This window comes from Malaclemys terrapin, chromosome 13 (genome assembly GCF_027887155.1).
Source record: "Malaclemys terrapin pileata isolate rMalTer1 chromosome 13, rMalTer1.hap1, whole genome shotgun sequence".
NCBI classification, from domain to species: domain Eukaryota; kingdom Metazoa; phylum Chordata; order Testudines; family Emydidae; genus Malaclemys; species Malaclemys terrapin.
Window position 1 is genome coordinate 29,486,110 of NC_071517.1, and position 26,873 is coordinate 29,512,982.

General features: G+C 49.8%; 1 protein-coding gene across 6 annotated transcripts; it reads right to left on the minus strand.

Moving 5' to 3' along the window:
• Positions 1–752: 752 nt before the first annotated feature.
• Positions 753–26,873, minus strand: LOC128848305 (zinc finger protein 239-like). 6 transcript variants are annotated; one of them, XM_054048224.1, is made up of 5 exons: positions 7,493–7,660; positions 6,731–6,818; positions 5,033–5,129; positions 4,243–4,356; positions 753–4,025 (listed from the first exon to the last, which is right to left on the minus strand). In XM_054048224.1, exons 2-5 carry the CDS (start codon positions 6,752–6,754, stop codon positions 2,941–2,943), a joined length of 1,320 nt encoding a protein of 439 aa, XP_053904199.1. In that variant the 5' UTR covers positions 6,755–6,818; positions 7,493–7,660; the 3' UTR covers positions 753–2,940. The 6 variants fall into 6 exon arrangements, with proteins under 6 accessions (XP_053904199.1, XP_053904198.1, XP_053904203.1 ...); XM_054048223.1 differs by having other exon boundaries at positions 753–4,028; XM_054048228.1 differs by lacking the exons at positions 4,243–4,356; positions 5,033–5,129; positions 6,731–6,818; positions 7,493–7,660 and adding exons at positions 19,997–20,002; positions 22,418–23,520; positions 26,682–26,873 and having other exon boundaries at positions 753–3,780.

Below are 26,873 nucleotides of genomic sequence, written 5' to 3' on the forward strand. Positions count from 1 at the left end.
CAATGACTGATGAAAGAAACTTTCCCTCCTTAGCAATAACCAGAGCTCTCAGCATTACTGGGTTAACCCTGTGGCTGCTGGAAGATGCTCCTGCAGGCAGTAGCATGTTCCAGCAACATCCATGTCTCCAGTCCCACTTGAGAGTATTATCCCCTGGGGCAGAGGGAATCTCTTGCTGAGTATATTGTGTCACATACTGGACATTGCTGCAGGGATGGAGGCAGCAGGAGACACTAGAAATCTGGAGTAGAATTTTGTGCATCATGAGGATTTTGCAGAATTTACCTTTCTTGTTTTGGAGAACCCACTGGAACATCACTGAGAGGTGAGAACTGCCTATTTATCGCCATAGACTGTTCACTCTGAACCATAATGATAACATATTGCATTCCAGTATTGGTAATACTTTCTCCTGCTCATTGTGCTTCATCAGTCTGGGTGGATGGCCTATTAATTTGACAGAGCTCTTCACAGGGGGAAAGATGCACCTTCTGCAGGGGAGCTTGGTTTATCTTCCTACTGTTTTTTGTTTGTTTGGAATTTGTTGGATTTCACGATGCTTAGCTGATGTACAGATGAGAAGCTTCTTATTAATCAGCTTTAGTACTCAAAACAGAACTTGAAGATGAACAGAGCAGAGTGCATGAAGTTACAACAAAAAATGTTAAGATATGGTGTTAACCCCCACCCCCACTTACTAACAAGTAATAAATAAAACCACAAAGATTTACCAATCAATAGGAAACGTACTCTAGCATGGAATGGGGGCTTTTACTACAACACTGAATCCTTAGTACAGGGCTGGATCAATTTACCAGTCAAACTTTGTAACCCAAAGTTATGGGTCTGTGAGTGGCAGCTCAACAAAGAGTCATTCTTAAAAGGGTGTCAAGTATCAGAGGGGTAACAGTATCTGTAGAGTATCTGCATCTGAAGAAGTGAGGTTCTTACCCACGAAAGCTTATGCTCCCAATACTTCTGTTAGTCTCAAAGGTGCCACAGGACCCTCTGTTGATTCTTAAAAGGCAATCTTTCAACAATTGCTTGGTCACTGATATGTCAATTCAATTTAAATTTGCCTTGAGACTATGACAATCCAGAGACAAGCCTCTTCCTTTCACACAGAGATATCTCACATTAACATAGCCCCATGGTAACCGGTATCAAAGTTATATCTATGGCAGTTCACCAGAAGCTGTTACCATAAATGCTCTGCAATCCCAGTCATGGTGTACTGGAAGCTCCTATGTTACTTTCACCAAGTGGTAAAACAATGATTTATAAAACCACCCAAATTCAAGCAAACGTCATCTGTGACTGAACTGTGGTGAGTGCCCATCAGTCCGTCTACAGGCTGCCAGCTCCTCTTTGGGATATGCACATACATCTTCCTAACAAAGTAGCTCTATGCTGAGCTAGTATAACAAATCCCCAAGTCACATTTACTAACAAAATTTTAATCCTAGACAGCCAGGGTGAGGCTGGTGTGACAAAGCGGGAATTTTCTGTAATATTTTTATGGTTCCTGGGCATGCCTCGGTTTCCCTCCGTACTCTGCATAGCCACCCAGTGGGTGCAAAAGGGTTCAAAATGCGGCTCTTGCGGCAGAGCAGCAGACATGAGATGCTGTGTCATGTAGCTGACTGGGGTGCAGTGACTGGGACATTAAAGGATGGGCTGAAACCGACCCTTTTTTAAATGCCAGACATTCAGACCTGGGAACCAGACCAAAAGGAAGGAGCTTTCCCCCCACCTCTCAGCAGAGCAAAGGCCCCAGCTCAAGAACAATGGATTGAACTGGTGTCAGGATACTGGGATAACTCCTGGCTTTTACAAAAAGAGTCTGGAGCTTTCACCTGGGATGCCATTGAGAGGAGAAACCGAGACCGAAACAGATGCTGGCTGGTTGCACTGATGTAGCCAGCATGGACCATGTGTTAACCTTTGCCCCACCGTGCTAACGTAAGGACTTTCAGATTCTATATGCCAGGTAACTAATGAATTGTCACCTTCTGTTGAAAGGGCCGCTTGGTGTCACTGCAGATATTCACTGAGAGCACTGTGCCCTGCAGGACTCTGGCTGGGCTGGATTCGCTGCAGGGAGCCACAGACAGGGATTGCTGGCACCGAAGGCCCAGTCTGGGAGTCATGGAGGCCATAGGCCTCCCCCTGTGGAGCTGTGTGGTCTCCCCCTGTGGAGCTGTGTGGGCACATTAAAGGGGTCACTCCCACGGGGCTGATAACAGGCTGGGGCCAGACCAGATCCTGTGACTCTGTGACAGCTGGCTATTGCCACACAGAACACAATATACATTTACATCATTTACAGGCTTCTATGAACTCAGGGACACGCTTCCCAACACTTAGAATGACCAAGCTGTCGCTGGGCCAGAGCAGACATATGTTTGAATTCTTTGTTACTTATCAGGTGAAACTGGTGCATAGATAAACTTTCCCGGGGGTGTCTGTATCCAAATGCATGCTTCAAATGCCATTAATTCAGCACCGTTTTTCAAACTTAATGAATCTCTGAGTATGAGTCTGCTTTTCCACGGCCAGTTTGATTTGTGTAACCTCCCCAGGCACATTGTACGAACGTAACATCAATAAAGCCCATAGACATGTTTATTAGTATAACCACTGCTTTCTAGGCATCCTCAGCACCACAAGGACAGGCAGGGTAAAGCCGCCTGGCATGGTGCCACCTGCTGAGGTTGCATGAGTGGGACTGTGTTTATAAAAGTGTTTGAAATCCAAAACAAAATAATCCCTCCCTTCCTAGAAATAACCATCTGCCCCAGTCCTCTGTGCCCCAAAACCAGATTCCCAGACCCCACTGAGCAGCAGCTCCCTGGAGTCTGCCAGCCAGGCTGACCCTGGCTCCAAGCGGCTCCTTCTGATCTGGCATGGGGGGGCAGGGATATCAGGGGATGCCGGTTTCTACCCCGTGTGGATTCTCCGATGCGTAAGAAAATTGGAGCAGCGAATGAAGCTTTTCCCGCAATCAGGGCAGTCGTAAGGCTTCTCCTCCCGGTGAGTCCTCTGGTGTTTGATCAGGGCTGAGCTCACAGTGAAGCTCCTCCTGCACTCGGGGCATTCGTAGGGCTTCTCTCCCGTGTGGATCCTCTGGTGCGTCATGAGGTTTGAGCTGCGATTGAAGCTTTTCCCGCAGTCGGGGCACCGATACGGTCTTTCTCCTGTGTGGGTTCTCTGGTGTCTAATCAGGTCCGAGCTGTTCCTGAACCATTTGTTACAATCAATGCACTTATAGGGTTTCTCTCCGGTGTGCACTCGCTGGTGATTGATAAGACTGGAGCTCTGACTGAAGCTCTTCTCACACTCCTCGCATTTGTAGGGTCTCTCCCCCGTGTGAATTTTCTGGTGCCTGATGAGGTAGGAGCTGACACTGAAGCTTTTCCCGCACTCGGGGCACTTGTAGGGTCTCTCCCCTGTGTGGGTTCTCTGGTGGGAAGTGAGGTTGGAGCTCTGGTTGAAGCCTTTCCCACAGTCAGGGCATTTGTAGGGTTTCTCTCCGGTGTGGAGTCTCTGGTGGGTGATGAGGGTGGAGCTGTCACTGAAGCTTTTCCCGCAGTTGGGGCACTTGTAGGGCTTCTCCCCCGTGTGCAGTCTCTGATGAGTGATCAGGTGGGAGCTCCGGCTGAAGCTTTTCCCACAGTCCAGACATTTATAGGGTTTCTCTCCGGCGTGGAGTCTCTGATGGACAATCAGGTTTGAGCTGCGACTGAAGCTTCTGCCACATTCCTCACAGATGGTCGGTCTCTCTTCATTGGGGATTCTCTGGTGGGTGGTGACCACGGGCCTGTGACACGATTTATCCAATCCTTTCCCTGGCTGGGTTCCTGGCTGCCTTTGCAGTCTGTGCTGACTCTCCCAGGCTTCTCCCTGCTCAGGGCTCTGGGAAACGTTCCCTTCAGCTCTTCCTGACATCCTCCTGTGCGGTTGCACTAGTTCAGGACCTTCCAGCTGAGAGTTCTCCTCCTCGCTCTCACTGCCCATCCCGTCTCCTGCTGGGACAGAGAATCCAGACAGCAGTCAGTCCTCAGAGAGGCTGACACAAAAAGGGGTGAAACAAATCAATATCAGGATCCAAATCCCGCCAAATCCTTCCCCAGAGGAGAGAGGGGCAAGCCAGGTAGCAGACAGGGTTGTTGGAATCCCATGCATGACATCTGCCATGGGGACATAAAACTGGGCTAGGAGCTTACTGAAGCGATCCCTCACCTGTGTGGCTGCTTCTAAGGATCCCCCTTTCTTCAGAGCCCTGGAAATCTGGGCCCCATGGCTCTTCCCCTTGGTTCAGCCGGGAGATCTCACTGGGCTTGGGAACAGGAAACCCTGCTCAGGGGAAAAAGCAAGTGGGCTCACGTACATTCTCTGTTTGTAGGTTGGGGAGGCTGCTGCAGGGTGCCCAGCCCAGCCCTTTTCTTTGCTGCAGGGAGAAGAGAAAAGACAGGAAAATGCTCCCAGAGCCCGCTGGGAAAGGCCAGCATCTGGGGGAGGCATGCTGTGTCCCCTGAAGTGAGCTCAGGGATCTGCACAGACAGGGAACTTGGGCCAGATTTCTAAAGAGGTTTAGGCACCTACAGTCACAGACAGGGGCCTAGTGGGATTCTGTAGAAGCACAATGGGAGTTAGACACTGAGGAGATTTTGAAAATCTCACTCAGTGCCTGTCTGCATCTTTAGGCGGCTACCTACCAGCAAAAATCTGGCCAGTGGGGCCTCAGGCAGAGCAGAGTCAGCAGACACATGTCCATCCCTGATGGGGCAGAGGTCCCAGAGGTGGAATCTGCCCTGGGAAGTGGGGGAGACAGTGAGTTTGTCCCACTTGGGAGTCCAGGTTACGGGGAGAACAGCACCATCATTAAGTCCCTGGATCTCCAGTCCTGTGCACCTGGAGTCTGGGTACTATGGGGCTGTTCCTCCTGAACGCTAAGGGACCAGATCAGAACCCGCCCTGGGAACTTCAGGGATGCCCAGCTCCTGATACCTGAGTGGTAATGAATCCTTACCCAGGAGGTCCCTGTAAAGAACTCTGTGATGTGGATCCAGCAGAGCCCACTGCCCCTCAGGGAAATACACAGCCATCTCCTCGAAGGTCACCGACCCCTGGAACAGCAAGTGTCCCCCGCTCAGTGCCTGTTGCCCAGTCGCAAGCGCACGAGCTCAGCCACAGCCTGTCTCAGCCTCCCTCACCATCTGCCGCAGCTCCCACAGGCCTTGGGTTACATCCCCTGCCCACCAGCCCCTCAGGATGGTCCCAAATCACCCCCTCCCACGACCCACACAGACCTGCCCCAGCACTGTTACCGAATCAGAACCTCCCCTTGCTCCACAGGGGAGAATCCGCCCCCCTCTCGCTCCCTGTGTGCCCAGCTCTCCAGCCTCCCTAGCTTGGAGGCTGCATCTGGGCCTTGGCTGGCCTGACAGCCAACGCATGTGTGGGCTCCATGCGCCCGCCACCGCCTCACTGGCTGTTCAGAGGCCACTTCCTATGGCCTTCTCTGAACAGCCGAGCTGGAGGAGTGGCCATTACACCCTGCCTCTGTCCCATCCCCTGCCCCCTCCCTCGCCCTCTGTGGGGAGAACTGGGCCTAAATGTTCATAAGACTTCACAATAACCTGTAATAACAAACAGTGATGGGAACCGGTGTAAGGAAACCAGACTGAGACTGGCTTGGTCTAAACTGAAAATACCACACTCATGTAATCCAATGGCTGCTGAAACTAATGCTTGTTAAAAACGGGTGATGTGGAGCTCGAAACTAATGAATCAAAATTGGTGGACAAAATACCACGTCCACTCACCACTCCCTTTGTGTCTCGTTAAGGAACGAGACTTTGTGAGGACAAGTCAGAAAGAACAGACGGAGGCTAGCGGGGTGAGCTTCGCCACCCTGCCCACTACCCCCACCCTTTCCCAGGATCCCAAACACTCTTTGTCCTGATCCTGAGAGCTGTCCTGACCCGCCCGGGCCAGAGAAAGGGACCCACATGACATCACCACCCGTACCAGCTCCACCAGAATCCCAGTGAAATGGGATTAGACTTTAACAACAGCTCCAGCCCACCTCAATTAACTTCTTCTCTTTCCCCTAAAGGACAGTTATTACTGTCTCTGATACCAGGTAAGAGACTGCGAGACAAGGGGCTTTTTCCTTCTAAAACCCTCTCCAGCTAAAGCAAAAGGGAACATGGGATGTCATTAAAATGAAGGCCTCACTTAGCGCTTTACATGTCAAATGCTGTATCTTGAATGGAAGGTTCAAAGGGTGTTTAGTGGGGAGTGTGCCACGGTGCTATAAAGGCTGCGGTCTCTGTACACCAAGCCCTGACCCTTGTTTAACATTAGACATGGATTGGGTTACGTAAACCTCTTTGGCCCCTTTGTTCCATCTAAATTTATGCTACGCCCCCCACAACACTTTACATAGGAGCTCAGCATCATTATCCCCATGTTACAGATGGGGAAACTGAGGCACAGAGTGGGACAGTGACTTGCCCAAGGCCAGGCTGCAGCCAGCAGCGTACCTGAGAATAGAAGCCAGGTCTCCTGCGTGTCTGTCAGGTATGCTAGCCACTAGGCCACACTGCCTTCATTTAAACACAGCCCAATGGGGAAATTCCTCACCCAATGCACTAACCCTCCCCCTTCCGTACTGTGGTTACTCCTCCTACCACAACCCACTTCCCCTGGATAGATCCCCTACCTGAGCATGATCCGCTGCAGCCATGTCCCTTCCCCGTTCCCCAGCAGACAGGGCAATCCGTAGCCAAGCACGGACATGGTTCTGCAGCCTGTCAGGGCAAGAAGGGCCAGTGAGGAGATTTCAGAAGGGGCTTTGGTGCATTTCACAGCCCCGTTCATCACAGGCTCTTTCCCTGCAAACAGACACTCGGGCCTCTTCAGTGCTGAAAACAGGCTTCAGTCACCTTATTCCAGCACCGACCCGGCCTCTCCCACCAGGACTAACCCCACGGAGCCATTTTAACCCCCCTTCCCCCGTAACAGAGTCCCTGAGCCAAACACTAGAAAAGAGCAGAATCGAAGGAGCCGCTCTGGAGGATCCCCCCTGACACTGTCCCCAGGGCAGCGCCTCCCCCCAGCAGCGCGGGGACTAGACAGAGGCAGGAACTAGCTCTTCCTCTTCCTGCTCCTCACCTTGTCCCAGGAAAGTCAATCTGCCCCAGGGCGCTGCAGGGAATGGGGCTGGGCTGGGCTGGGAGCCGGGAACATCCCATCCCAGTGATTGCTCCTGCTGCCCCTGCCAGCCTCTATCCCTGTCTCCTTCCTGCCCCCTCTCCCCTCCCCTCGGGCGGGGAGCAGAGCCTGGGGGGGTCAGGGAGGGCAGTAGTTCTGGGACTCGCAGACCCCCGCCCCCGCGTAGCAGAGCTGGAACGAGGAGGGGCCGGTGGTGCAGAGTCACTTTCCTCTCCGGCCCCAGCCCTTTCCCCCGGGTCTCTCCCCTCACCTGCAGGCTCCAGCTCCGGGGCTGATGTCGGTAGAGCCCAGGGCTGCCCCCGGGGCTGGTTGCAGCCCCCGGAGAAAGTCCCCCCCGGCTGGGCACAGAGGGGCGCTAGGGAAGGGCTCTCCCCGCACACACCCCGCGGAGCAGCAGCGGCTCAGCTTGGAAAGGAATCCGGACTCACAATGGAGGCAGCAGCAGCCTCTGACCCAGGAAGCTCAAACCCGGTATCTTCAGACAGGGAAACACCCCCTGGAAGAGCTGTCCATAATCAGCAACTGACAATAGCCAGGGCCCTCTGGTGGCCACAGTTAGTGGTACCAGACGAGGCCCCTTTCCCCTCCCTTCCCTTCCTGGGGAGTAATTCAATGCAAGAGGCATTTTTCTGGTGGGATAAAGAACCCACATGAATCTCCCCATGCAGGTACTTTATAAACCAGGATCAAGTCACCCTCTAACCTTCACTTGAATAAAACGAACCGATGGATCTCTGTAAGTCTTTCGCTCTGAGGCAGGTTTTCCAGACCTTGAATAATTCTGGTGGTTCTTTTCTTTGTCGTTTTAAGGTTTTCAACATCCTTGTTGAAGTGAGAACACAAGAAGTGGACAGTGTGTCCAGTAATGGTCTCCCTAATGTCCTATATCAAGACAATACCACCTGTCTACTCCTACTCAGTATTTCCCTGCTTCTACCTCCAAGGATTGTACTGATTCTCTTAGCAACACAAAAAGAACAGGAGTACTTGTGGCACCTTAGAGAATAACACATTTATTAGAGCATAAGCTTTCGTGGACTACAGCCCATTTCTTCGGATGCATATAGAATGGAACATATATTGAGGAGGTATATATACACACATACAGAGAGCATAAACAGGTGGGAGTTGTCTTACCAACTCTGAGAGGCCAATTAAGTAAGAGAAAAAAACTTTTGAAGTGATAATCAAGATAGCCCAGTACAGACAGTTTGATAAGAAGTGTGAGAATACTTACAAGGGGAGATAGATTCAATGTTTGTAATGGCTCAGCCATTCCCAGTCCTTATTCAATCCTGAGTTGATTGTGTCTAGTTTGCACAAACAGTTTCTCGTCTGTTTCAAAAACAGACTCCAACCAGAGACTGCTGAGCTGGAATTGATATGCAAACTAGATACAATCAACTCAGGATTGAATAAGGACTGGGAATGGCTGAGCCATTACAAACATTGAATCTATCTCCCCTTGTAAGTATTCTCACACTTCTTATCAAACTGTCTGTACTGGGCTATCTTGATTATCACTTCAAAAGTTTTTTTTTCTCTTACTTAATTGGCCTCTCAGAGTTGGTAAGACAACTCCCACCTGTTTATGCTCTCTGTATGTGTGTATATATATCTCCTCAATATATGTTCCATTCTATATGCATCCGAAGAAGTGGGCTGTAGTCCACGAAAGCTTATGCTCTAATAAATTTGTTAGTCTCTAAGGTGCCACAAGTACTCCTGTTCTTTTTGCGGATACAGACTAACACGGCTGCTACTCTGAAACTTAGCAACACAGCATCACACCAGGAGCCTGTGTTCAGCTGGATTCCACCTTGATCCTAAATTCTACCCAGAGGCATTGCTGTCAAGGATACAACAGTCCCCCAGCCTTTATGTGTGACCAGCCTTCTTTGCTCCTAGATTTGAAATATAAAATTAAACAAATAAGGAAAACTACCCATAATATCTTTTGAAACAATATTTTCAAGGTTGAAATTTTTCAAAATCATTACAATAAAAGATTGTTTTGGCAGGGATATTAATCCTCCTGCTTCAGGATTTAATTCAATGTCTATTATAGAGACCAAGCCTATGAAGGGCCAGATTTGTTTGTGTCTATTACTGCAGAGTTCTTACACAGGCAGGCCATTCATCCGGTTTTAAGACAGACAATCAGGGGGTGGGGGTAGGGTATGGTTTTTCCGCTGTCCAGTACTGAGACAAAATCAGATGTAGTTTTGTCCAGTATCACACACAGAGGACTCCATTTTTAAGAGCATACCACTTCACCCTCGCTGCCATGGCTTGCAAACACTGACCAGCAGAGCTGAGAATGGGGAAACTCAATGCATGTCACAGAAACAAAGCACTAATACCTGAGGTGCTAAGGACAGGAAAACTCAATGTACAGACCAGAAAAAAAGTGTTGAGACCTGGGAAACAGAGAATGGGGAAATTCAGTGCATGGCACAGGCACTCAGTTCTGAGACTGAGATCTGGTAAACTCAGAGTATGCCACAGACAAACAGAGGTGCGACCAACAAGATAGCTGAGAAAAGGGACAATCTGTGCATGGTACAAACACACAATGCTAAAACCACGGCACCAGAGAAGCGGAAATGCGGAGTTTGGCACATACACACACCACTCAGATCAGGGCTGATGAGCATAGGGAATGAGTGCATGAAACTGACACACAGCACTGAGACCAGGGCAGATGAGAATGGTAAAACTCGGTCCATGGTACAAACACATAGGACTCACAAGAGATCAGTAAGCAATGAGGGAACTCATATAATGACACAGTCACCAAGCAAGGAGACCAGGGGAACTGAGAATGGGAAAGGTCGTTACATGCCATACACATACCACACTAAAACCAAGGGAGCTGAGAATGGGGAAATTCAGTGTATCACACACATTCACTCAATGCTTAGACCAGGGAAGCTGACAATGGGAAAACTCAGCACATGACACAGACATGCACTGAGAACAAGGGAGCTGAGAAGGGGGCAATTCAGTGCAGAGCCCCACACTTAGTGCTGAGACCAAGGGAGCTGAGAATGGGGAAGTTAAGTACATGGCCCAAAAACAGAGTTAAGACATGGGCAGCTGAGAATGAGGACACATGGTGCAGAGCACAGACAACCAGCGATAAGAAATGGGGTGCTGAGAATGAGGAAACTTGGTCCATGGCACAGACTTTCAGCACTGACACCAGGTGAGATGAAGTGGGGGGTTCTCTTGGTTTTTTATTGTTTTTTTCAATGGTTTGCATGCAGAGGGGGTGGGACTCAGTTTCCCTGGGTGTTACTGGTTTAACAAGGTGATGGGAGAGGGAGTTTGTTGTTACAGAGGACCAGCAACAGAATTTAGGACCCCAGCCAATGGCCTGGAGAATGGATACCCCAGTGACTGGTGTCATGGTGACCGGGAGGCCCAGCTCGGGAGTCACAACTAGTTCTGGCCAGTGGGAGGACAATGGGCTGCAAAGAGAGGACCCCAGTCACCTGATCAGCCAGTTCCAGCCAGGTGACCCTGTTTACCTGGATAGAAGTCAATGGACAGAGGTGGGGCTTGGGGGAGGTGATATCAGATGCCCAGCTGGAAAGCACAGGGGGCTCAGGACTGGAGAGAGAGAGCAGGCAGCGCCCACCTGGATGAAGGAGAGACTTAGATGTACTGTACTGAGGGAGGCCAAGCCAGAGGACCCTGAAAGTTTCCTATGCTGTGTTCAGACACTCAATAAACCCTTCTGTTTTACACTGGCTGAGAGTCACTCCGGTCTAGAGAACAGGGTTCCACTAGGCAACCTAGTGACAGAGGATGTGGAAGAAGCTAATGTACTCAATGCTTTTTTTGCCTCTGTCTTCACAAACAAACTCAGCTCCTAGACTACTGCACTGGGCAGCACAGTGTGGGGACGAGGTGACCAGCCCCCTGTGGAGAAAGAAGTGGTTCAGGATTATTTAGAAAAGCTGGATGGGCACAAGACCAGTGGGGCCGGATGCACTGCATCCGAGGGCGCTAAAGGAGTTGGCGGATGTGATTGCAGAGCCATTGGTCACTATCTTTGAAAACTCATGGCGATCGGGGGAGGTCCCAGATGACTGGAAAAAGGCTAATGTAGTGCCCATCTTTAAAAAAGGGAAGAAGGAGGATCCAGGGAACTACAAGCCAGTCAGCCTCACCTCAGTCCTGGAAAAATCATGGAGCAGGTCCTCAATTTTGAAGCACTTTGAGAAGAGGAAAGTGATCAGGAACAGTCAGCATGGATTCACCAAGGGCAAGTCATGCCTGACTAACCTAATTGCCTTCTATAAGGCGATAACTGGCTCTGTGCATGAGGGGAAAGCAGTAGATGTGTTATTCCTTGACTTTAGCAAAGCTTTTGATACGGTCTCCCACAGTATTCTTGACAGTAAGTTAAAGAAGTATGGGCTGGATTAATGGACTATAAGGTGGATAGAAAGCTGGCTAGATCATCAGGCTCAACAGGTAGTGATCAATGGCTCCACGTCTAGTTGGCAGCAGGTATCAAGCGGAGTGCCCCAAGGGTCGGTCCTGCAGCCTGTTTCGTTCAATATCTTCATTAATGATCTGGAGGATGGCATGGACTGCACCCTCAGCAAGTTTGCAGATGACATTAAACTGGGAGGAGTGGTAGATATGCTAGAGGGTAGGGATAGGATACAGAGGGACCTAGACAAATTAGAGGTCTGGGCCAAAAGAAATCTGATGAGGTTCAACAAGGACAAGTGCAGAGTCCTGCACTTAGGAAGGAAGAATCCCATGCACTGCTACAGACTAGGGACCAAGTGGCTAGGCAGCAGTTCTGTGGAAAAGGACCTAGGGGTTACAGTGGATGAGAAGCTGGATACGAGTCAACAGTGTGCCCTTGTTGCCAAGAAGGCTAGCAGCATTTTGGGCTGTATAAGTAGGGGCATTGCCAGCAGATAAAGGGACATGATAATTCCCCTCTATTTGGCATTGGTGAGGCCTCATCTGGAGTACTGTGTCCAGTTTTGGGCCCCAAACTACAAGAAGGATGTGGAAAAAATGGAAAGAGTCCTGCGGAGAGCAACAAAAATGATTAGGGGGCTGGAGCACATGACTTATGAGGAGAGGCTGAGGGAATTGGGATTGTTTAGTCTCCAGAAGAGAAGAATGAGGGGAGATTTGATAGTTGCTGTTAACTACCTGAAGGGAGGTTCCAAAGAGGATGGATCTAGACTGTTCTTGTTACCTCTGTTCTCCTAAAAACCAACCCAGGGTCACACTTGTATTAGTTTTATTACGATGCCGCTGTTGGGTCAGATAGAAAAGAGATGGAGCTTATTCATACACGCACACATTCACTGCATTGATGGAGCTTATTCATATATGCACACACGCACACATTCACTCATGCACCCACACACTTACACAGGCGGAGAGTTACCGGAGACAGCATGGAGACGGAGAAGCCGAAGCATGGTAGCTCTGGTGTGTCCGCCTGCGGTCACGAATCAAGGCTGCTGAGCAGGTCAAGGAGTAGCAGCTGCTTGTGTGCATGGCTGCTTCCTTTTTCTGGAACTGGGCAGCTCCTGTCACGTACACTGAGTTTTCCTTCTGTGTCCATTACCGAGAAGCATTCCCAGACCAGTTCCTTTCACGCATACCAGGTTCTTCTTCTCTTTACAGCACTTCGTGATTGCCTTCTCAGGGCAGATTATATCAGACACACCTGTCTCCTGTCTCTGGGTTCCTTTCTCCTTGCAACTTCTCTCCGCCCAGTCCCACATACACTCCCTTGTTCACACTCCCTGGTTCACACTCTCTCTGAGGGATGGGATATTACAAAGCTTGGAAGTTCATACTAGTGGTAACTTGAAAAGGTTACAGAGCTTGCAAAGGTTGCAAAATTTAAAAGGCTATGCTAACAATAACTGAAGTTATAAAGTCTGCAAAACGGTTGCAGAACTTAATGATACAAGTTACAGATCTTACAATTGCATTTGAGCGGAGGCTTTACATAACATTTCTCAGTGGTAGAAGATGGCAGAACAAGGAGTAATGGTCTCAAGTTGCAGTGGGGGAGGTTTAGGTTGGATATTAGGAAAAACTTTTTCACTAGGAGGGTGGTGAAGCACTGGAATGGGTTACCTAGGGAGGTGGTGGAATCTTCTTCCTTAGAGGTTTCTAAGGTCAGGCTTGACAAAGTCCTGGCTGGGATGATTTAGTTGGGGATTCGTCCTGCTTCGAGCAGGGGGTTGGACTAGATAATCTCCTGAGGTACCTTCCCAACTCTAATATTCTATGATTCTATGATTCTATTCCCTCTGGGAGTGTAGGCCCTGGAAGCCCAGAGAGAGTGGACTCCCTGAGGGGGCCCAGGGCGAGAGACAGGCGTGCTAAGACTCAGACAGGCACGGTTCCAGGTGGTGGAGGGGCTTAACCACGGAGAGAGAGAGAGAAGGAGAGCATGGACTCCTAAGAAGGGCTGTCACACTTAAGGGGGTTCCCCCCAGGGACCGTATAAGCCAAGAGAGGGCACGAACTGTGAGTCTGTGACACCAGGGAGCTAAGAAGAGGAAATGTGGTATATGGCACAGACACACAGGGCTCGTACCAGGAGAAATGATCATAGGACAAGAGAAACTCAGTGGCTTACACAGACACACAGCACTGAGACCAGGAGAGCTGAGAGTGGGGGAAGGCTGTGCATGGCATGGACACACAGCACTGACACCAGGAAGCTGAGGGTGAGGGAAGGCTGTGAATGGCACAGACACGGAGCACAGAGACCAGATAGCTGACAATGGGAGAAGGCTGTGCATGGCACAAGCACACAGCACTGACAGCAGGAGAATTGGAGTACTTGTGGCACCTTAGAGACTAACAAATTTATTAGAGCATAAGCTTTCGTGGACTACAGCCCACTTCTTCGGATGCATATAGAGTGGAATAAATATTGAGGAGATATATATACACACATACAGAGAGCATGAACAGGTGGGAGTTGTCTTACCAACTCTGAGAGGCCAATTAAGTAAGAGAAAAAAAAACTTTTGAAGTGATAATCAAGATAGCCCAGTACAGACAGTTTGATAAGAAGTGTGAGAATACTTACAAGGGGAGATAGATTCAATGTTCGTAATGGCTCAGCCATTCCCAGTCCTTATTCAATCCTGAGTTGATTGTATCTAGTTTGCATATCAATTCCAGCTCAGCAGTCTCTCCTTGGAGTCTGTTTTTGAAGTTTTTCTGTTGTAATATAGCCACCCGCAGGTCTGTCATTGAATGACGAGACAGGTTAAAGTGTTCTCCCACTGGTTTTTGAGTATTATGATTCCTGATGTCAGATTTGTGTCCATTAATTCTTTTGTGTAGAGACTGTCCGGTTTGGCCAATGTACATGGCAGAGGGGCATTGCTGGGACATGATGGCATATATCACATTGGTAGATGTGGAGGTGAACGAGCCCCTGATGGTATGGCTGATGTGATTAGGTCCTATGATGATGTCACTTGAATAGATATGTGGACAGAGTTGGCATCGGGCTTTGTTACAAGGAGAGTTGTGAGTGGGGAAGGCTGTGCATGGCACAGACACACAACACTGACAGCAGGAGAGCTGTGAGTGGGGGAAGGCTGTGCATGGCACAGACACACAGCACTGACAGCAGGAGAGCTGTGAGTGGGGGAAGGCTGTGCATGGCACAGACACACAGCACTGACAGCAGGAGAGCTGTGAGTGGGGGAAGGCTGTGCATGGCACAGGCACAAAGGACTGATACCAGGTTACGAGTGAGGAAAGGCTGTACATGGCACAAACATGCTGCACTGTGACCAAGGAGCCAAGCGTGGAGGAAAGCTGTGCCTGGCACAGACACATATAGCTGAGACCAGGGGAGCTGGGAGTGGGGGAAGGCTGTGCATGGCATAGACACCCAGCACAGACACCAGGAGAGCTGAGAGTGGGGGTAATCTGTGAATGGCACAAACACAATACTAAAATCAGGAGAGCTGATACTGGGAGAAGGCTGTGCCTGGCAAATACACACAGTCCTGACACCAGGAAACCTGAGAATGGGGGAAGGCTGGTTATGGCACAGATACACAGCACTGACACCAGCATAGCTGAGAGTGGGTGAAGGCTGTGCCTGGCACAGACACACAGCACTGAGACCAGGAGAATTGCCTGTGGGGGAAGGGTGTACATGGCAAAGACACACAGCATTGACACCAGGGAGCAAAGAGTGGGATAAGGCTGTGCATTGCACAGACACAGAGCATTGAGATCAGAAGGGGTGAGAATAATGCATGTCACAGACAAAGTGATGCATGTCACAGACAAAGTACTGAGATGAAGGGAGCTGAGAATAGGGAAAGTCAGTGCATGACAGAGAGACACAGCACTCATACCAGAGGAGCTAAGAACAGTGAAACTCAGTGTAGAGCCCAGACACACAGTGTTGAGAGCTGTGGAGCTGAAAATGGGGAAATCTGGTCGATAGCATGAGACACGCAGGGCTCAGATCAGATCAGCAGGCAATGGGCAAACTGACAATATTTCAATCACAGACACTAAGCAAGGAGACCAGGGGAGCTGAGAACAGGAAAACTCAGTGCATACCCCAGACATACAATACAAAGAAAAGGGATGTTGAGAACAGGTAAACTCAGTGCCTGGCACCCAAACATAGGACTCAAATGAGATGAGCAGGGAATTGGGTAACTCGGAACATGTCAGTCACATTGAGACCAAGTGAACTAAGAATGGGGAAATTCAGTGCATAGCACACACATCTAGAGCTGAAAGCAGGGCAGCTGAGAATGCGGAAAATGGTGCATGGCACAGACACACAGCACTGAGACCATGGAATTGAAAATGGGGTGACTCAGTGTATGGAACAGAAGCAAACATTGAGACAATGGGAGCTGAGAACAGGAGAAATTTGTGGATGACACAGACACACAGTGTACAGATCAGGGGAGGTGAGAATGGGAAAAGTTTTTACATGACACACACACGCATGCGCACACACAGCACTGAGACCAGAGAGGCTGAGAGTGGGGGAAATGTCAGCATGTCACAGGCACGCAGCGCAGAGTTCCAGTGCAGCTCAGAATGTCAAATCTCAGTGCAGGGACAGACAAATAGCACAGAGACCATGGGATGTGAGAACAGGAAAACTCGGAGCATAGCACAGAACTGAGACACTGGGAACATAAAATCAGTACATGTGACAGACCCACAGTGCTCTGACAAGATGGGAGAAAAGAGAATCTTGGTGTCGGACACATATGCATGGCACTGAGATCGAGAGAGCTAATAGGGAAAACGGGTACATGTTACAGAAACACAGCACTAATACCTCAGAAGCTATTAACAGGGAAACTCAGTATATGGCCCAGACACAGTCACAACCTGGGGAACTGAGAAGGTGGAAAACTGAGATCATGATGCCACAGTCACATAGAGGCAAGACCAAAGAGCTGAGAACAGGGAAATTCAGTGCATGGTGCCCACACCCAGGGCTGAGACCAGGTGAGCTGAGTATGGGTAAATGAGGTGCATGGAACAGACACACAGCACCGAGATTAGCAGACCTGAGAAAGCAACTCAAATGCCTTACAAAGTGCAAGTATATTACAGCAACGTAATCATCATTATCAGTCAGACGGGCAATCTCATCAAAGTATGAAATCCGATTTCTTTGACAAGAAGGACTTTGGCCTCCAGAGGCCTCGTAAGACTGCTGGGTGACATCTGGTGAACTTTTAGCATACAGATAGGAACTTTTATTGTGTTAATATGTTTTCTCTGTAATGCTGCCACAGTAAGAATAAATGTGCTAGCTTATAAAGCACTACATGGTAACTTGTGGCTGCTGGCAACTACAACTGTTCATAGCCTTCGAAGAGAAAGCAAAGCCCAGAGGCTGTCCAGGTTAGGCAGTCTGGCTGGCTGCAGATAGCACAGTATAAGCAGGGAACTGTGCAGTCTGGTAAAACCCCTGGCAGGAGGGACAAAGATAAGGGTGTCTACCCAAGCGAAGGGGCAGATGAGGTGCTGAGATCCTAGAGTGGGTTCCCTCAAGGGACCATGGAGGGGGAACACAGGTGCAGTTGTCCTGAACTGTGACAATTCTGATTAAAAAATTAGCACTATGCAGTATCAATGGATTAAGTACTCAGTAACTGACAGATCTCAAAAAGTTGTCATCCATGGAGAATCATCCGTGAATGGGGGTGTTTCTAGCGGGGCTCTTCAGGGATCGGTACCAGGCCTGACTCTATTCAACAGTTTCATCCACAATCTGGAAGTAAATATCAAATCATTGCTGACAAAAATTTGCAGAGTGGTAAACAATGATGACAGGACAGCCACATAGAGCAATGTAGATCGGTTGGTAAGCTGAGTCCCCTCAAACGTGTTTTAATACAGCCAAATGCAAGATCATACATCTAGGAATAAGGAATGCAGGCAGTACATACAGAGTGGGGGCCTGTGTCCTGGAAAGCAGTGACTGTGAAAAGGATCTTGGGGTCATAGAGGACAAGTGACTTAGAGTGAATTCCTATGATGCATTGCAGCACCATTTCCAAGTATAAATATTTGTTTTCAGGTGCTTGGTTTCTGACAACAAAAACATGTCCCATGGAAACCAGACGCTGTTTGTGAAAAATGTGTTTTGGTGATAACCCAATTTTCAGTCCCCAATCTGGAGTTCAGACTAGATGATCCTAGCAGTTCCTTCTAATCCTATGAGTCTATGAATCAGTTGGAACAGCGTTTTTGTAGAAAATGTTTGGCCAGCCTTGGGGTCTAGGCCACCTGTGCCTCCCCTTCCCCCCCACTCCTGGGGCTAAGGGTGTGCAGAGCCCCTTCTCCCTGAACAGGCCCCAGTGTGACATATGGACTCCAGGCCCCCACCCTGCGCTGCTTCCAGCTGGTAGCTACAGTTCTCAGCTCCCTGGCTACCAGCTTCCCTCCTCTCCGTCCCTCTCACCGCACTGGGGCTGGTAGAGGGATGCAGCAGGTAGCAGAGGGGCCATGAGATCTGTTCAAGAGGCCTCCCCCACCCATTAGTGAGAATGGCATAGAAAAGTGATTCCTTCTTCCAAGCTCCACACATCTAATAAGCCCCACCCATGTGAGTCACCAAATTTCATACAGTTTAAGGCCAGAAGAGACCATGAGGTCATCTGGACTGATCTTATGCAAGCCCAGGCCAGAGAATTCCCCCTTTGCTGTGGGCTCCATGCAGTTCCATTGAACTGGGAAGCATTTGCTGCCCATTGACTGAGGCAGAGGGAGTGGTACACTGCTGGGTTCTCCCTCCCTGGGGCAGAATTATGGTTGTGGGGCTGCATTGGGTGGGAGGCATCACCTCTACTCTGCAGTTCCTGGTCTTCCAATATTTGGGTTTTGTTTTTCCTTCTAACCTTCTCTAAGGGGGGAATCTAAGGGACACTGAAACCTAGCATGTCCCAGTTTGCCAGAGCCTGAGTTTGAGAATTAAACTCGCCCATTCACAAGGAACCCAGGGCTCTAGCAAGAGCCTCTTCCATAACCCCTGGAAGGGGTCTGCACAGGATCCTCAGTTGGGCAGCATGGTGGATCTCAGAGGTGTTCTAATTGAGGGAGCACGAGGCACTGCTGTCTGCCCAGGTTGGGGCTCAGGAACAGGGCAAGGCCTAGAGCAGGATTCTCCCATTCGTGTATCTGTCTCAACTCGGGTCTTTTCCCACAGCCTGATCTCAGGTTCTAAGCCTCTCCTCTGGATTCTGTCTGTGGACTCAGCAGGAACGGGTTGACATCCTGAGGTGTCCTAAATAAAACTTCTTAAGGAAGAGGGACACTTTTCTCCGATCTACTGAGTAATTCTGCCTCCTACTAGAGTAATGAGTTGTCAGTCCTCAGTTTCTGCTGGATCAGGCTTGAGAAGAACTTTTAACCTCTAGCCTAGGCTTTCTCCGTCAATATTCCTTTGGCTATTCTTATTGAATGTACACCTGTTGCTTTGAACCTCACTTTCCATTTCCCCTCTGATACCTTCTTTTTCTCTCTCACAAAGTCTGGTCTCTGTCCCATACCTGTCTTTTCAAAGCTAACCCCCATCTCAGTATTGCCAAATCCAATGTTTAAAAATCATAATCCCCTAAAATCATGAGATTATTTTTTTAAATCTCATGATTTTTTAAAGTAATATGCCTTGGTTCTTTTCATTTGCCTTTTGGTGTTTGAGTCTTCAGGGGTCACATTTTCAAGCTTTTCTCTGCAGCCTCAAGGTCTAGAAACTTACTTTTTTCACCAGTGGAAACTGAGATTCACCCATAAACACATGACTCTGGGAGCTAGGGTATTAATATAATACCACATATTGCAAGACTGGTGATAAAATTAGGAGGGGGTAACACTGCTTATTCCACTTCCTTTGAAATATTACATTGTACAAAACAATAAGCATACCTTTTTTGTTTTAATGTGAAAAAGTCAGAAACGGCCATGTTTCTTCACTAGAAAGGAATTGCTCAACAGTATTCCAGTAGAATGTTTTTCCATCAGAAGATGTTGATTTGATTAAATCAAAACATTCCTCAGGAACATATTGACTTAATTAAAATTTTCTATGGGAAATTATTGAAACATTTAAATTTGATGTTATCATTTCAACTATATTAATTATGTGATATGATATATGATATTATAATCCCCATCAATGGAGGCTTTTAAGAACAGGCTGGACAAACACCTATCTGAGATGGTCTAAGTTTACTTGGTCCTGCCTCAGCTCAGAGGGCTGGAGTAGATGTCTTCTTGAGTTCACTTCCAGCCCAAATTTCTATGAGTCTATAATAATAGGATATAATGAAATACAGTCAAATTATAACATTAAAATGAAATGTTTAGATCTTACCAAAACATTTCCATAATGTCAAAATGAAATTGTTCTGGATATTTCATTTTGTGAAAAATTCTGGGAATTCTACTTTTTCTCCCAATTAGGGATGAAATGAAATTTCAGAATCTTGGAATTTTTTGTGGGACAGGAATTCTGTTTGTGACCAGCTCTCCTCTCAAGGAACATGCACCTTAGTGTACTGTATTTCTGCTATGGTAAAAAATAGTTCAAACTCAACCTAAAGGCCAATTTTCAGCAATTCCAGCCAATGCTGCTAAAAATCAGATTTCACTCTTTTCACCACTCTTGATACACATTTCAACATCTTTAATCACATTTGTACAATGAGGGAAAATGCAGCAGGTGGGTTTTACAACCAGTAACTGGGTGAAGGGGCTGGAAAGGAGGAGGTTAACATGAATAAATGATACTAGTGATGGTAGTGATCAATGACTCCATGTCTAGTTGGCAGCTGGTATCAAGCAGAGTGCCCCAGGGGTCGGTCCTGGAGCCGGTTTTGTTCAATATCTTCATTAATGATCTGGAGGATGGCGTGGATTGCGCCCTCAGCAAGTTTGCAGATGACACTAAACTGGGAGGAGTGGTAGATACGCTGGAGGGTAGGGATAGGATACAGAGGGACCTAGACAAATTAGAGGACTGGGCCAAAAGAAATCTGATGAGGTTCAACAAGGACAAGTGCAGAGTCCTGCACTTAGGAAGGAAGAATCCCATGCACCGCTACAGACTAGGGACCGAATGGCTAGGCAGCAGTTCTGCAGAAAAGGACCTAGGTAGGGGTTACAGTGGACGAGAAGCTGGATATGAGTCAACAGTGTGCCCTTGTTGCCAAGAAGGCTAATGGCATTTTGGGCTGTATAAGTAGGGGCATTGCCAGCAGATTGAGGGACATGATCATTTCCTTCTATTCAGCATTGGTGAGGCTTCATCTGGAGTACTGTGTCCAGTTTTGGGCCTCACACTACAAGAAGGATGTGGAAAAATTGGAAAAAGTCCAGCGGAGGGCAACAAAAATTATTAGGGGGCTGGAGCACATGGCTTATGAGGAGAGGCTGAGGGAACTGGGATTGTTTAGTCTGCAGAAGAGAAGAATGAGGCGGGATTTGATAGCTGCTTTCAACTACCTGAAAGGGGGTTCCAAAGAGGATGGATCTAGACTGTTCTCAGTGGTACCAGATGACAGAACAAGGAGTAATGGTCTCAAGTTGCAGTTGGGGAGGTTTAGGTTGGATATTAGGAAAAACTTTTTCACTAGGAGGGTGGTGAGGCACTGGAATGGGATTACCTAGGGAGGTGGTGGAATCTCCTTCCTTAGAGGTTTTTAAGGTCAGGCTTGACAAAGCCCTGTCTGGGATGATTTAGTTAGGGATTGGTCCTGCTTTGAGCAGGGGGTTGGACTAGATGACCTCCTGAGGTCCCTTCTAACCCTGATATTCTATGATTCTGTGCTGTGGTCACTGGGCCAGCTACATCACAACATAGCAAGGAAGGATTAAATGACAAAGTAGATTTGGCGGCTCTTGTTTGTTTCTTTCACATCTTCCTATTCCATTGCCTACAATTAGTTTGTAGATTCTGCTTGGTTCAATCATGTAATTGTTTATCTTCTACCTAATGTGAGTGACTTTTTCTGCCCATTTCCTTTTTAATTTTTAGTCCCCAAAGTTCACGCCTTTGATAGGAGTGGAGGTCAGTGCTCCAGCAAAGTCCTTATCCATACACAAACTCACAAAGGTCTAATTAACATGGTGTAAACACCTCAAGCTAAACCAAGCCAAGCAAGGTTGGAAATGATATGAGCATCACAAATGCAGCTGTGCCTGTTAAACTAAATCAGTTTATAATCCTACCTTTAATTAGGGCTTGTCTACATGGGGAAACTGACTGGCTACTGCTATTTTAGAACAACTCCCCACATGGACCCTATATCTCAATACGAGAGTGTCCATATGAGGTGTCATTAGGGGATATCTGTAGCACTTCAAAATTCACACTCTCCCTTATTCTGGAATAACTTCCCTGAACGGAGAGGCCCTTAGACTGGGGTAATTTTTTGTCTGTAGAGACCTCACCTAATCAATTTAGGCTAAACCAAAATGAGCCTGGATTATAGCATGTTCACACAGCCTATTAAACCAGGCTAACATCATCCTGTAAATTAAAAGGCTGTGAATGAGCCCCAACTCCCTTCTGCACTATACCCTCTGCAGTAACACCTGGACTCTGACAGAGGCCTAGCCCTCATTTGGGAGGGGACTTGGAAGGTTTGTCTACCAAGTGGGTTCTCTGGTGAGCGAACAGATTTGATTTCTGAATGAAGCTTCTCCCGCACACGGGGCACTCATAAGGTTTCTCTCCTGTGTGGATTCGCTGGTGCCTGCTGAGGTTCGAGCTCTGAGGGAAGCTTTTCCCGCAGTCGGGACATTTATAGGGATTCTCCTCTGTGTGAGTTCTCTGATGGGAAGTCAGGCTGGAGCCGTAGCGGAACCTTTTCCCGCAGTCAGGACACTCGTGGGGTTTCCCCTCCATGTGGGTTCGTTCGTGGGAAAGAAGGCTTGCGATCTGAACGAAGCCTTTCCCGCACTCGGTGCATTTGTAGGGTCTCTCCCCCGTGTGGATTCTCTGGTGGGTCATGAGGTTGGAGCTCTGGGTGAAGCTCTTCCCACAGTCGGGACATGGGTAGGGGCGCTCTCCCCCATGGGTTCTCTGGTGTCTGATCAGGTTGGAGCTCTGGCTGAAGGCTTTCCCGCAGTGAGTGCACTTGTAGGGCTGTTGCCCCGTGTGGGTCCTCTGGTGTGTGACGAGGGTGGAGCTCCGATTGAAGCATTTCCCGCAGTCTGGGCAGATGAAGGGCTTATCGCCCGTGTGGGCTAGTTGGTGCCTCAGGAACCCAGAGCTGTTCTTGAAACATTTCGTGCAGTCGGGGCATTTGTAGGGTCTCTCTCCCGTGTGCACTCTCTGGTGAATGATGAGGTTCAAGCTCCGGCTGAACCTTTTCCCGCACTCCTCACATTTGTAGGGTTTCTCTCTGGCACTGTTGTGACTCCTCTGGTGCAGGCTGAGGGCGGAGCTGCAGGGGAAGCTTTGCCCACATTTACCACAGGCGAGTGATCTCTGCTCAGCTGAGTTTCTTTGTTGGACAGCGTCATGGACGTTCTTGTCCCCTCTTTTCCCACGAGTAGATTTATCCAGTCTCTCCTCCGGCTGGTTTCCATGTGCCCTCTCTGGCCTGAGCTGACTCTCACAGGCTTCTTCCTGCTCAGGGCTCTGGGAAACATCCCCTTCAACTCTTCCCAATACTATCCCATGCAGTTCCACTGGCTCAGCATCTTCCTGCTGAGATTTCTCCTCCTCATTCTCACTCACCATCCCATCACCTGCTGGGACAGAGAGAGAACCCAGACAGGAGTCAGTCCCTGTGGCTGTGGGAATGGGAACCCCAGAAAGGGGAACTAACCCCAATATCTACTGGGGAGATGGAAAACTGACAAGATATATTTCCCACAATCAACTCCTCAGAGGAACGAGGGGAGGGTCCACAGCCAGACGTCAGATTGGACTCATCACCAATTTAAATTCTACTGGTGGTGTTTGCAAATATATGTATATTTAGGCAAACATATTCATATTTAAATTTTACTGGGCTTTTGTGGACTGAAATGGATCGACAGCTGAGAGTGGTCTCTGTCTCCTGGTGATTCTGCCCCCTGCCATTCTCCCAGCCCTGCGCACTGCATGTATGCTACACCCAACCCCAGCTATGCCCCACTCTGGTGTCACAGAGTTTAAGGCCACACGGGACCACCAGATCATCCAGACTGCTTTTCCACATATCAGAGGCCACCAACCCTACCCAGCACCTACACACCAAGCCCAACAACCAGAATTAGACCAAAATATCATAGCCCACAGGAGACTAGACTTTTGTGTGCCACAGGCAGAGGCAGGAGGGACTGAGGTGCACCAGTGCACGAGGCCCCACCAATGGCAGCTGAATGTCAAAGTGAGATATAGGTGGATAATCCTGGCATGTGACCTGCACTGCAGAGAAAGGTGTGAAAACTGCCAATCTGCACTGGGGAAAAATTCCGTCCTAGCCCCACATATGGCGATCAGACAAACTCTGAGCATGGGAGCAGGAACCAGCCAGCCTAGCACCTGAGAGACAGAATGCTCAGTGCCACCTCTGAGCCCTGCCCACACCATCTAGTACCCATCTCCAGCCATGGGGATACTTCAAAAGAAACAGATTAAAAACACCCCACATCCCTTGAATGCATTGGGGGACATCCCTTCCTGACCCCTGCACTGAAGCATGTGCTTTAGGAACATAAGACAGGAACTGGAAAGGACCCCCAGGCCAGCTGACCCCTTTTCCATCATATACAATCCCATAGCACTATCTCCCTCATTAATTTGTCCAGCTCTCTCTCAGAAAGCATTAAGTAGTTTGTCCCCAGGCTAGAAACCATCTTTTAATTTCCGACCTGAATTTGTTCACGGTCAGTTTATCCCTATGTGTTCTTGCCCAACGTTGTCCTTTAGCCTAAAGAGTTCTTCTCCCTCCCTGGTGCTCCCCGCACCCCCCGATGTATTTATAGTGAGAAATCACATCCCCTCTTAGCCTTCATTTTCCTAGACTAAATAAGCCAAGTCTTCTGGCCTCCTCTCAGAAGATTGGCCCTCCATGCCCCCAATCATCCTACCAACACTTCTCTGCACCTAGGCCACTTTGAATTCATCATTTTTGGCCATGGGTGACCAGAACTGCGCCCAGCATCCCAGACAGGCTGATTCCAGCGATTCCCCTGAATTGGGCCCCGCACCTAAAAGGGCCCCACGCCCTTGCTGCCGCCTGTACGCAGTACCGGGGCGGGTAGTCAGGCTTCCCCAGGGGGCAATTTAAAGGGGCTGGAACCCCAGGTCCTTTAAATAGCCACCAGAGCTGAACCCCATTTCTGGAGCCCTGGGATAGGGCTGCGGGGCTCTGGGGGCTATTTAAAAAGTCCGGGGCTCCCTTGCTTCTACCACCCCGGCCCTTTAAATAGCCACGGAAGCCCTGCTGCTTCCCCAGGGCTCCCTCGGCTATTTAAAGGGCCAGGGTGGTAGAAGCAGGGGAGCCCCAGGCCCTTTAAATAGCTCCCAGAGCCCTGGGGTAGCGGGGGGCTCTGGCAGCTATTTAAAGGGCCGGGGCGGTAGAAGCAGGGGAGCCCCTGCCCTGCCTGCAGCCAGCCCCTACTGCACCCCCTGCCCGCACCAGCCCCGCACCCCGCACCTCCTGCCCTGCCTGCAGCGGCAGCCAGCCCCTGCCACACCCCCTGCCCACACCAGTCCCGCACCCCCTTCCCTGCCCGCAGCCAGCCCCTGTCTCCAGCCAGCCCCGCACCCCCTGCCAGCAGCCAGCCCCTGCTGCACCCCCTGCCCTGCCCACAGCCAGCCCCTGTCTCCAGCCAGCCCCACACCCCCTGCCAGCAGCCAGCCCCTACTGCACCCCCTGCTCGCACCAGCCCCGCACCCCCTGCCCTGCCCACAGCCAGCCCCTGTCTCCAGCCAGTCCCGCACTCCCTGCCCTGCCTGCAACCAGCCCGTCTCCAGCCAGCCCCGCACCCCCTGCCCTGCCCACAGCCAGACCCGTACCCCCTGCCCTGCCTCCAGCCAGACCCTACCTCCAGTCAGCCCCTGCCCTGCCCCTGCCCTCCCTCCAGCCAGCAATGTATGTAATATATAATTTTGTTATTATTTATATAGTTATAGAAAGTAAATAATACATGGATGAAATGAAAGGGGTTTTTTTACGTGGTTTTTTTTTTTAAGTCATCCCTGCTGGGGCCCCACCAAAAATGTTCAACTTGTGCCCCGCACTTCCTAAAGCCGGCCCTGATCCCAGAGGAGGTCTCCCCAGCACTTCGCAGGAGGACATCCACACACTTCCCTAGCTCCACTAGAAATGCCTCACCTCATACATCCTAGGATCACATTTGCCTGCTTTGCAGTCACACCACACTGGTGGCTCATAGTCATCCAGCCAGCGAACCCTGACTGACAGCTGCCTGGGCGCTACATTCCTCACACCCGGCAGCCTCTCCATGCCCCTCTTAGCTTGGGATGTGGCAGAGGAGTGGGGGGACCTGGGAGCCGACCGGCTGTGGGGAGCTCAGCCCCCAACCCTGCTCCTCCTGCTGCTGCCCCGGCACAGACACAGCTGGCAGAAGGCGCGCTGGAGCTGTGTGCCCGGGGTGGGCAGCGCCCTGGCTGGGGCAGGTGGGCACTAAGGGGTGGAGACGGGGGCAGAGCACAGACACAGCCAGCAAACCCCAGGGCTAGGTCCTCGGCTGATGCCCTGCAGGGTCAGAGCAGCCTGGGTGCGAGGGGGAGGGAGGGGCTGTGAGAGCCAGAGCCTGGAGGGGGCCAGAGAGGGCAGCAGCTCTGGGAGTCGCAGACCCCCGTCCGGGAGCAGAGATGGGACGATGAGGAGCCGGTGGTGCAGAGTCGCTTGCCTGTCGGGCCCCAGCCCTTTCCCCCGGGTCTCTCCCCTCACCTGCAAGCTCCGGCTCAGCAGCTGGTGTCGGCAGAGCCCGGGGCTGCCCCAGGGGCTGGTTCCAGCCCCCCGGCGAAAGTCCCCCCGGCTGGGCACAGAGGGACGCTAGGGAAGGGCTCTTAAGTTCCCGCACACACCCCGCTGGGGAGCAGCAGCGGCTCAGCCCCGGCTCCCGGCTCACAATGGAGGCGA

Coding starts and splice junctions, on each gene's coding strand:
- LOC128848305 (XM_054048228.1), bottom strand. CDS start 23,512: ATGGTGAGTGAGAATGAGGAGGAGAAATCTCAGCAGGAAGATGCTGAG.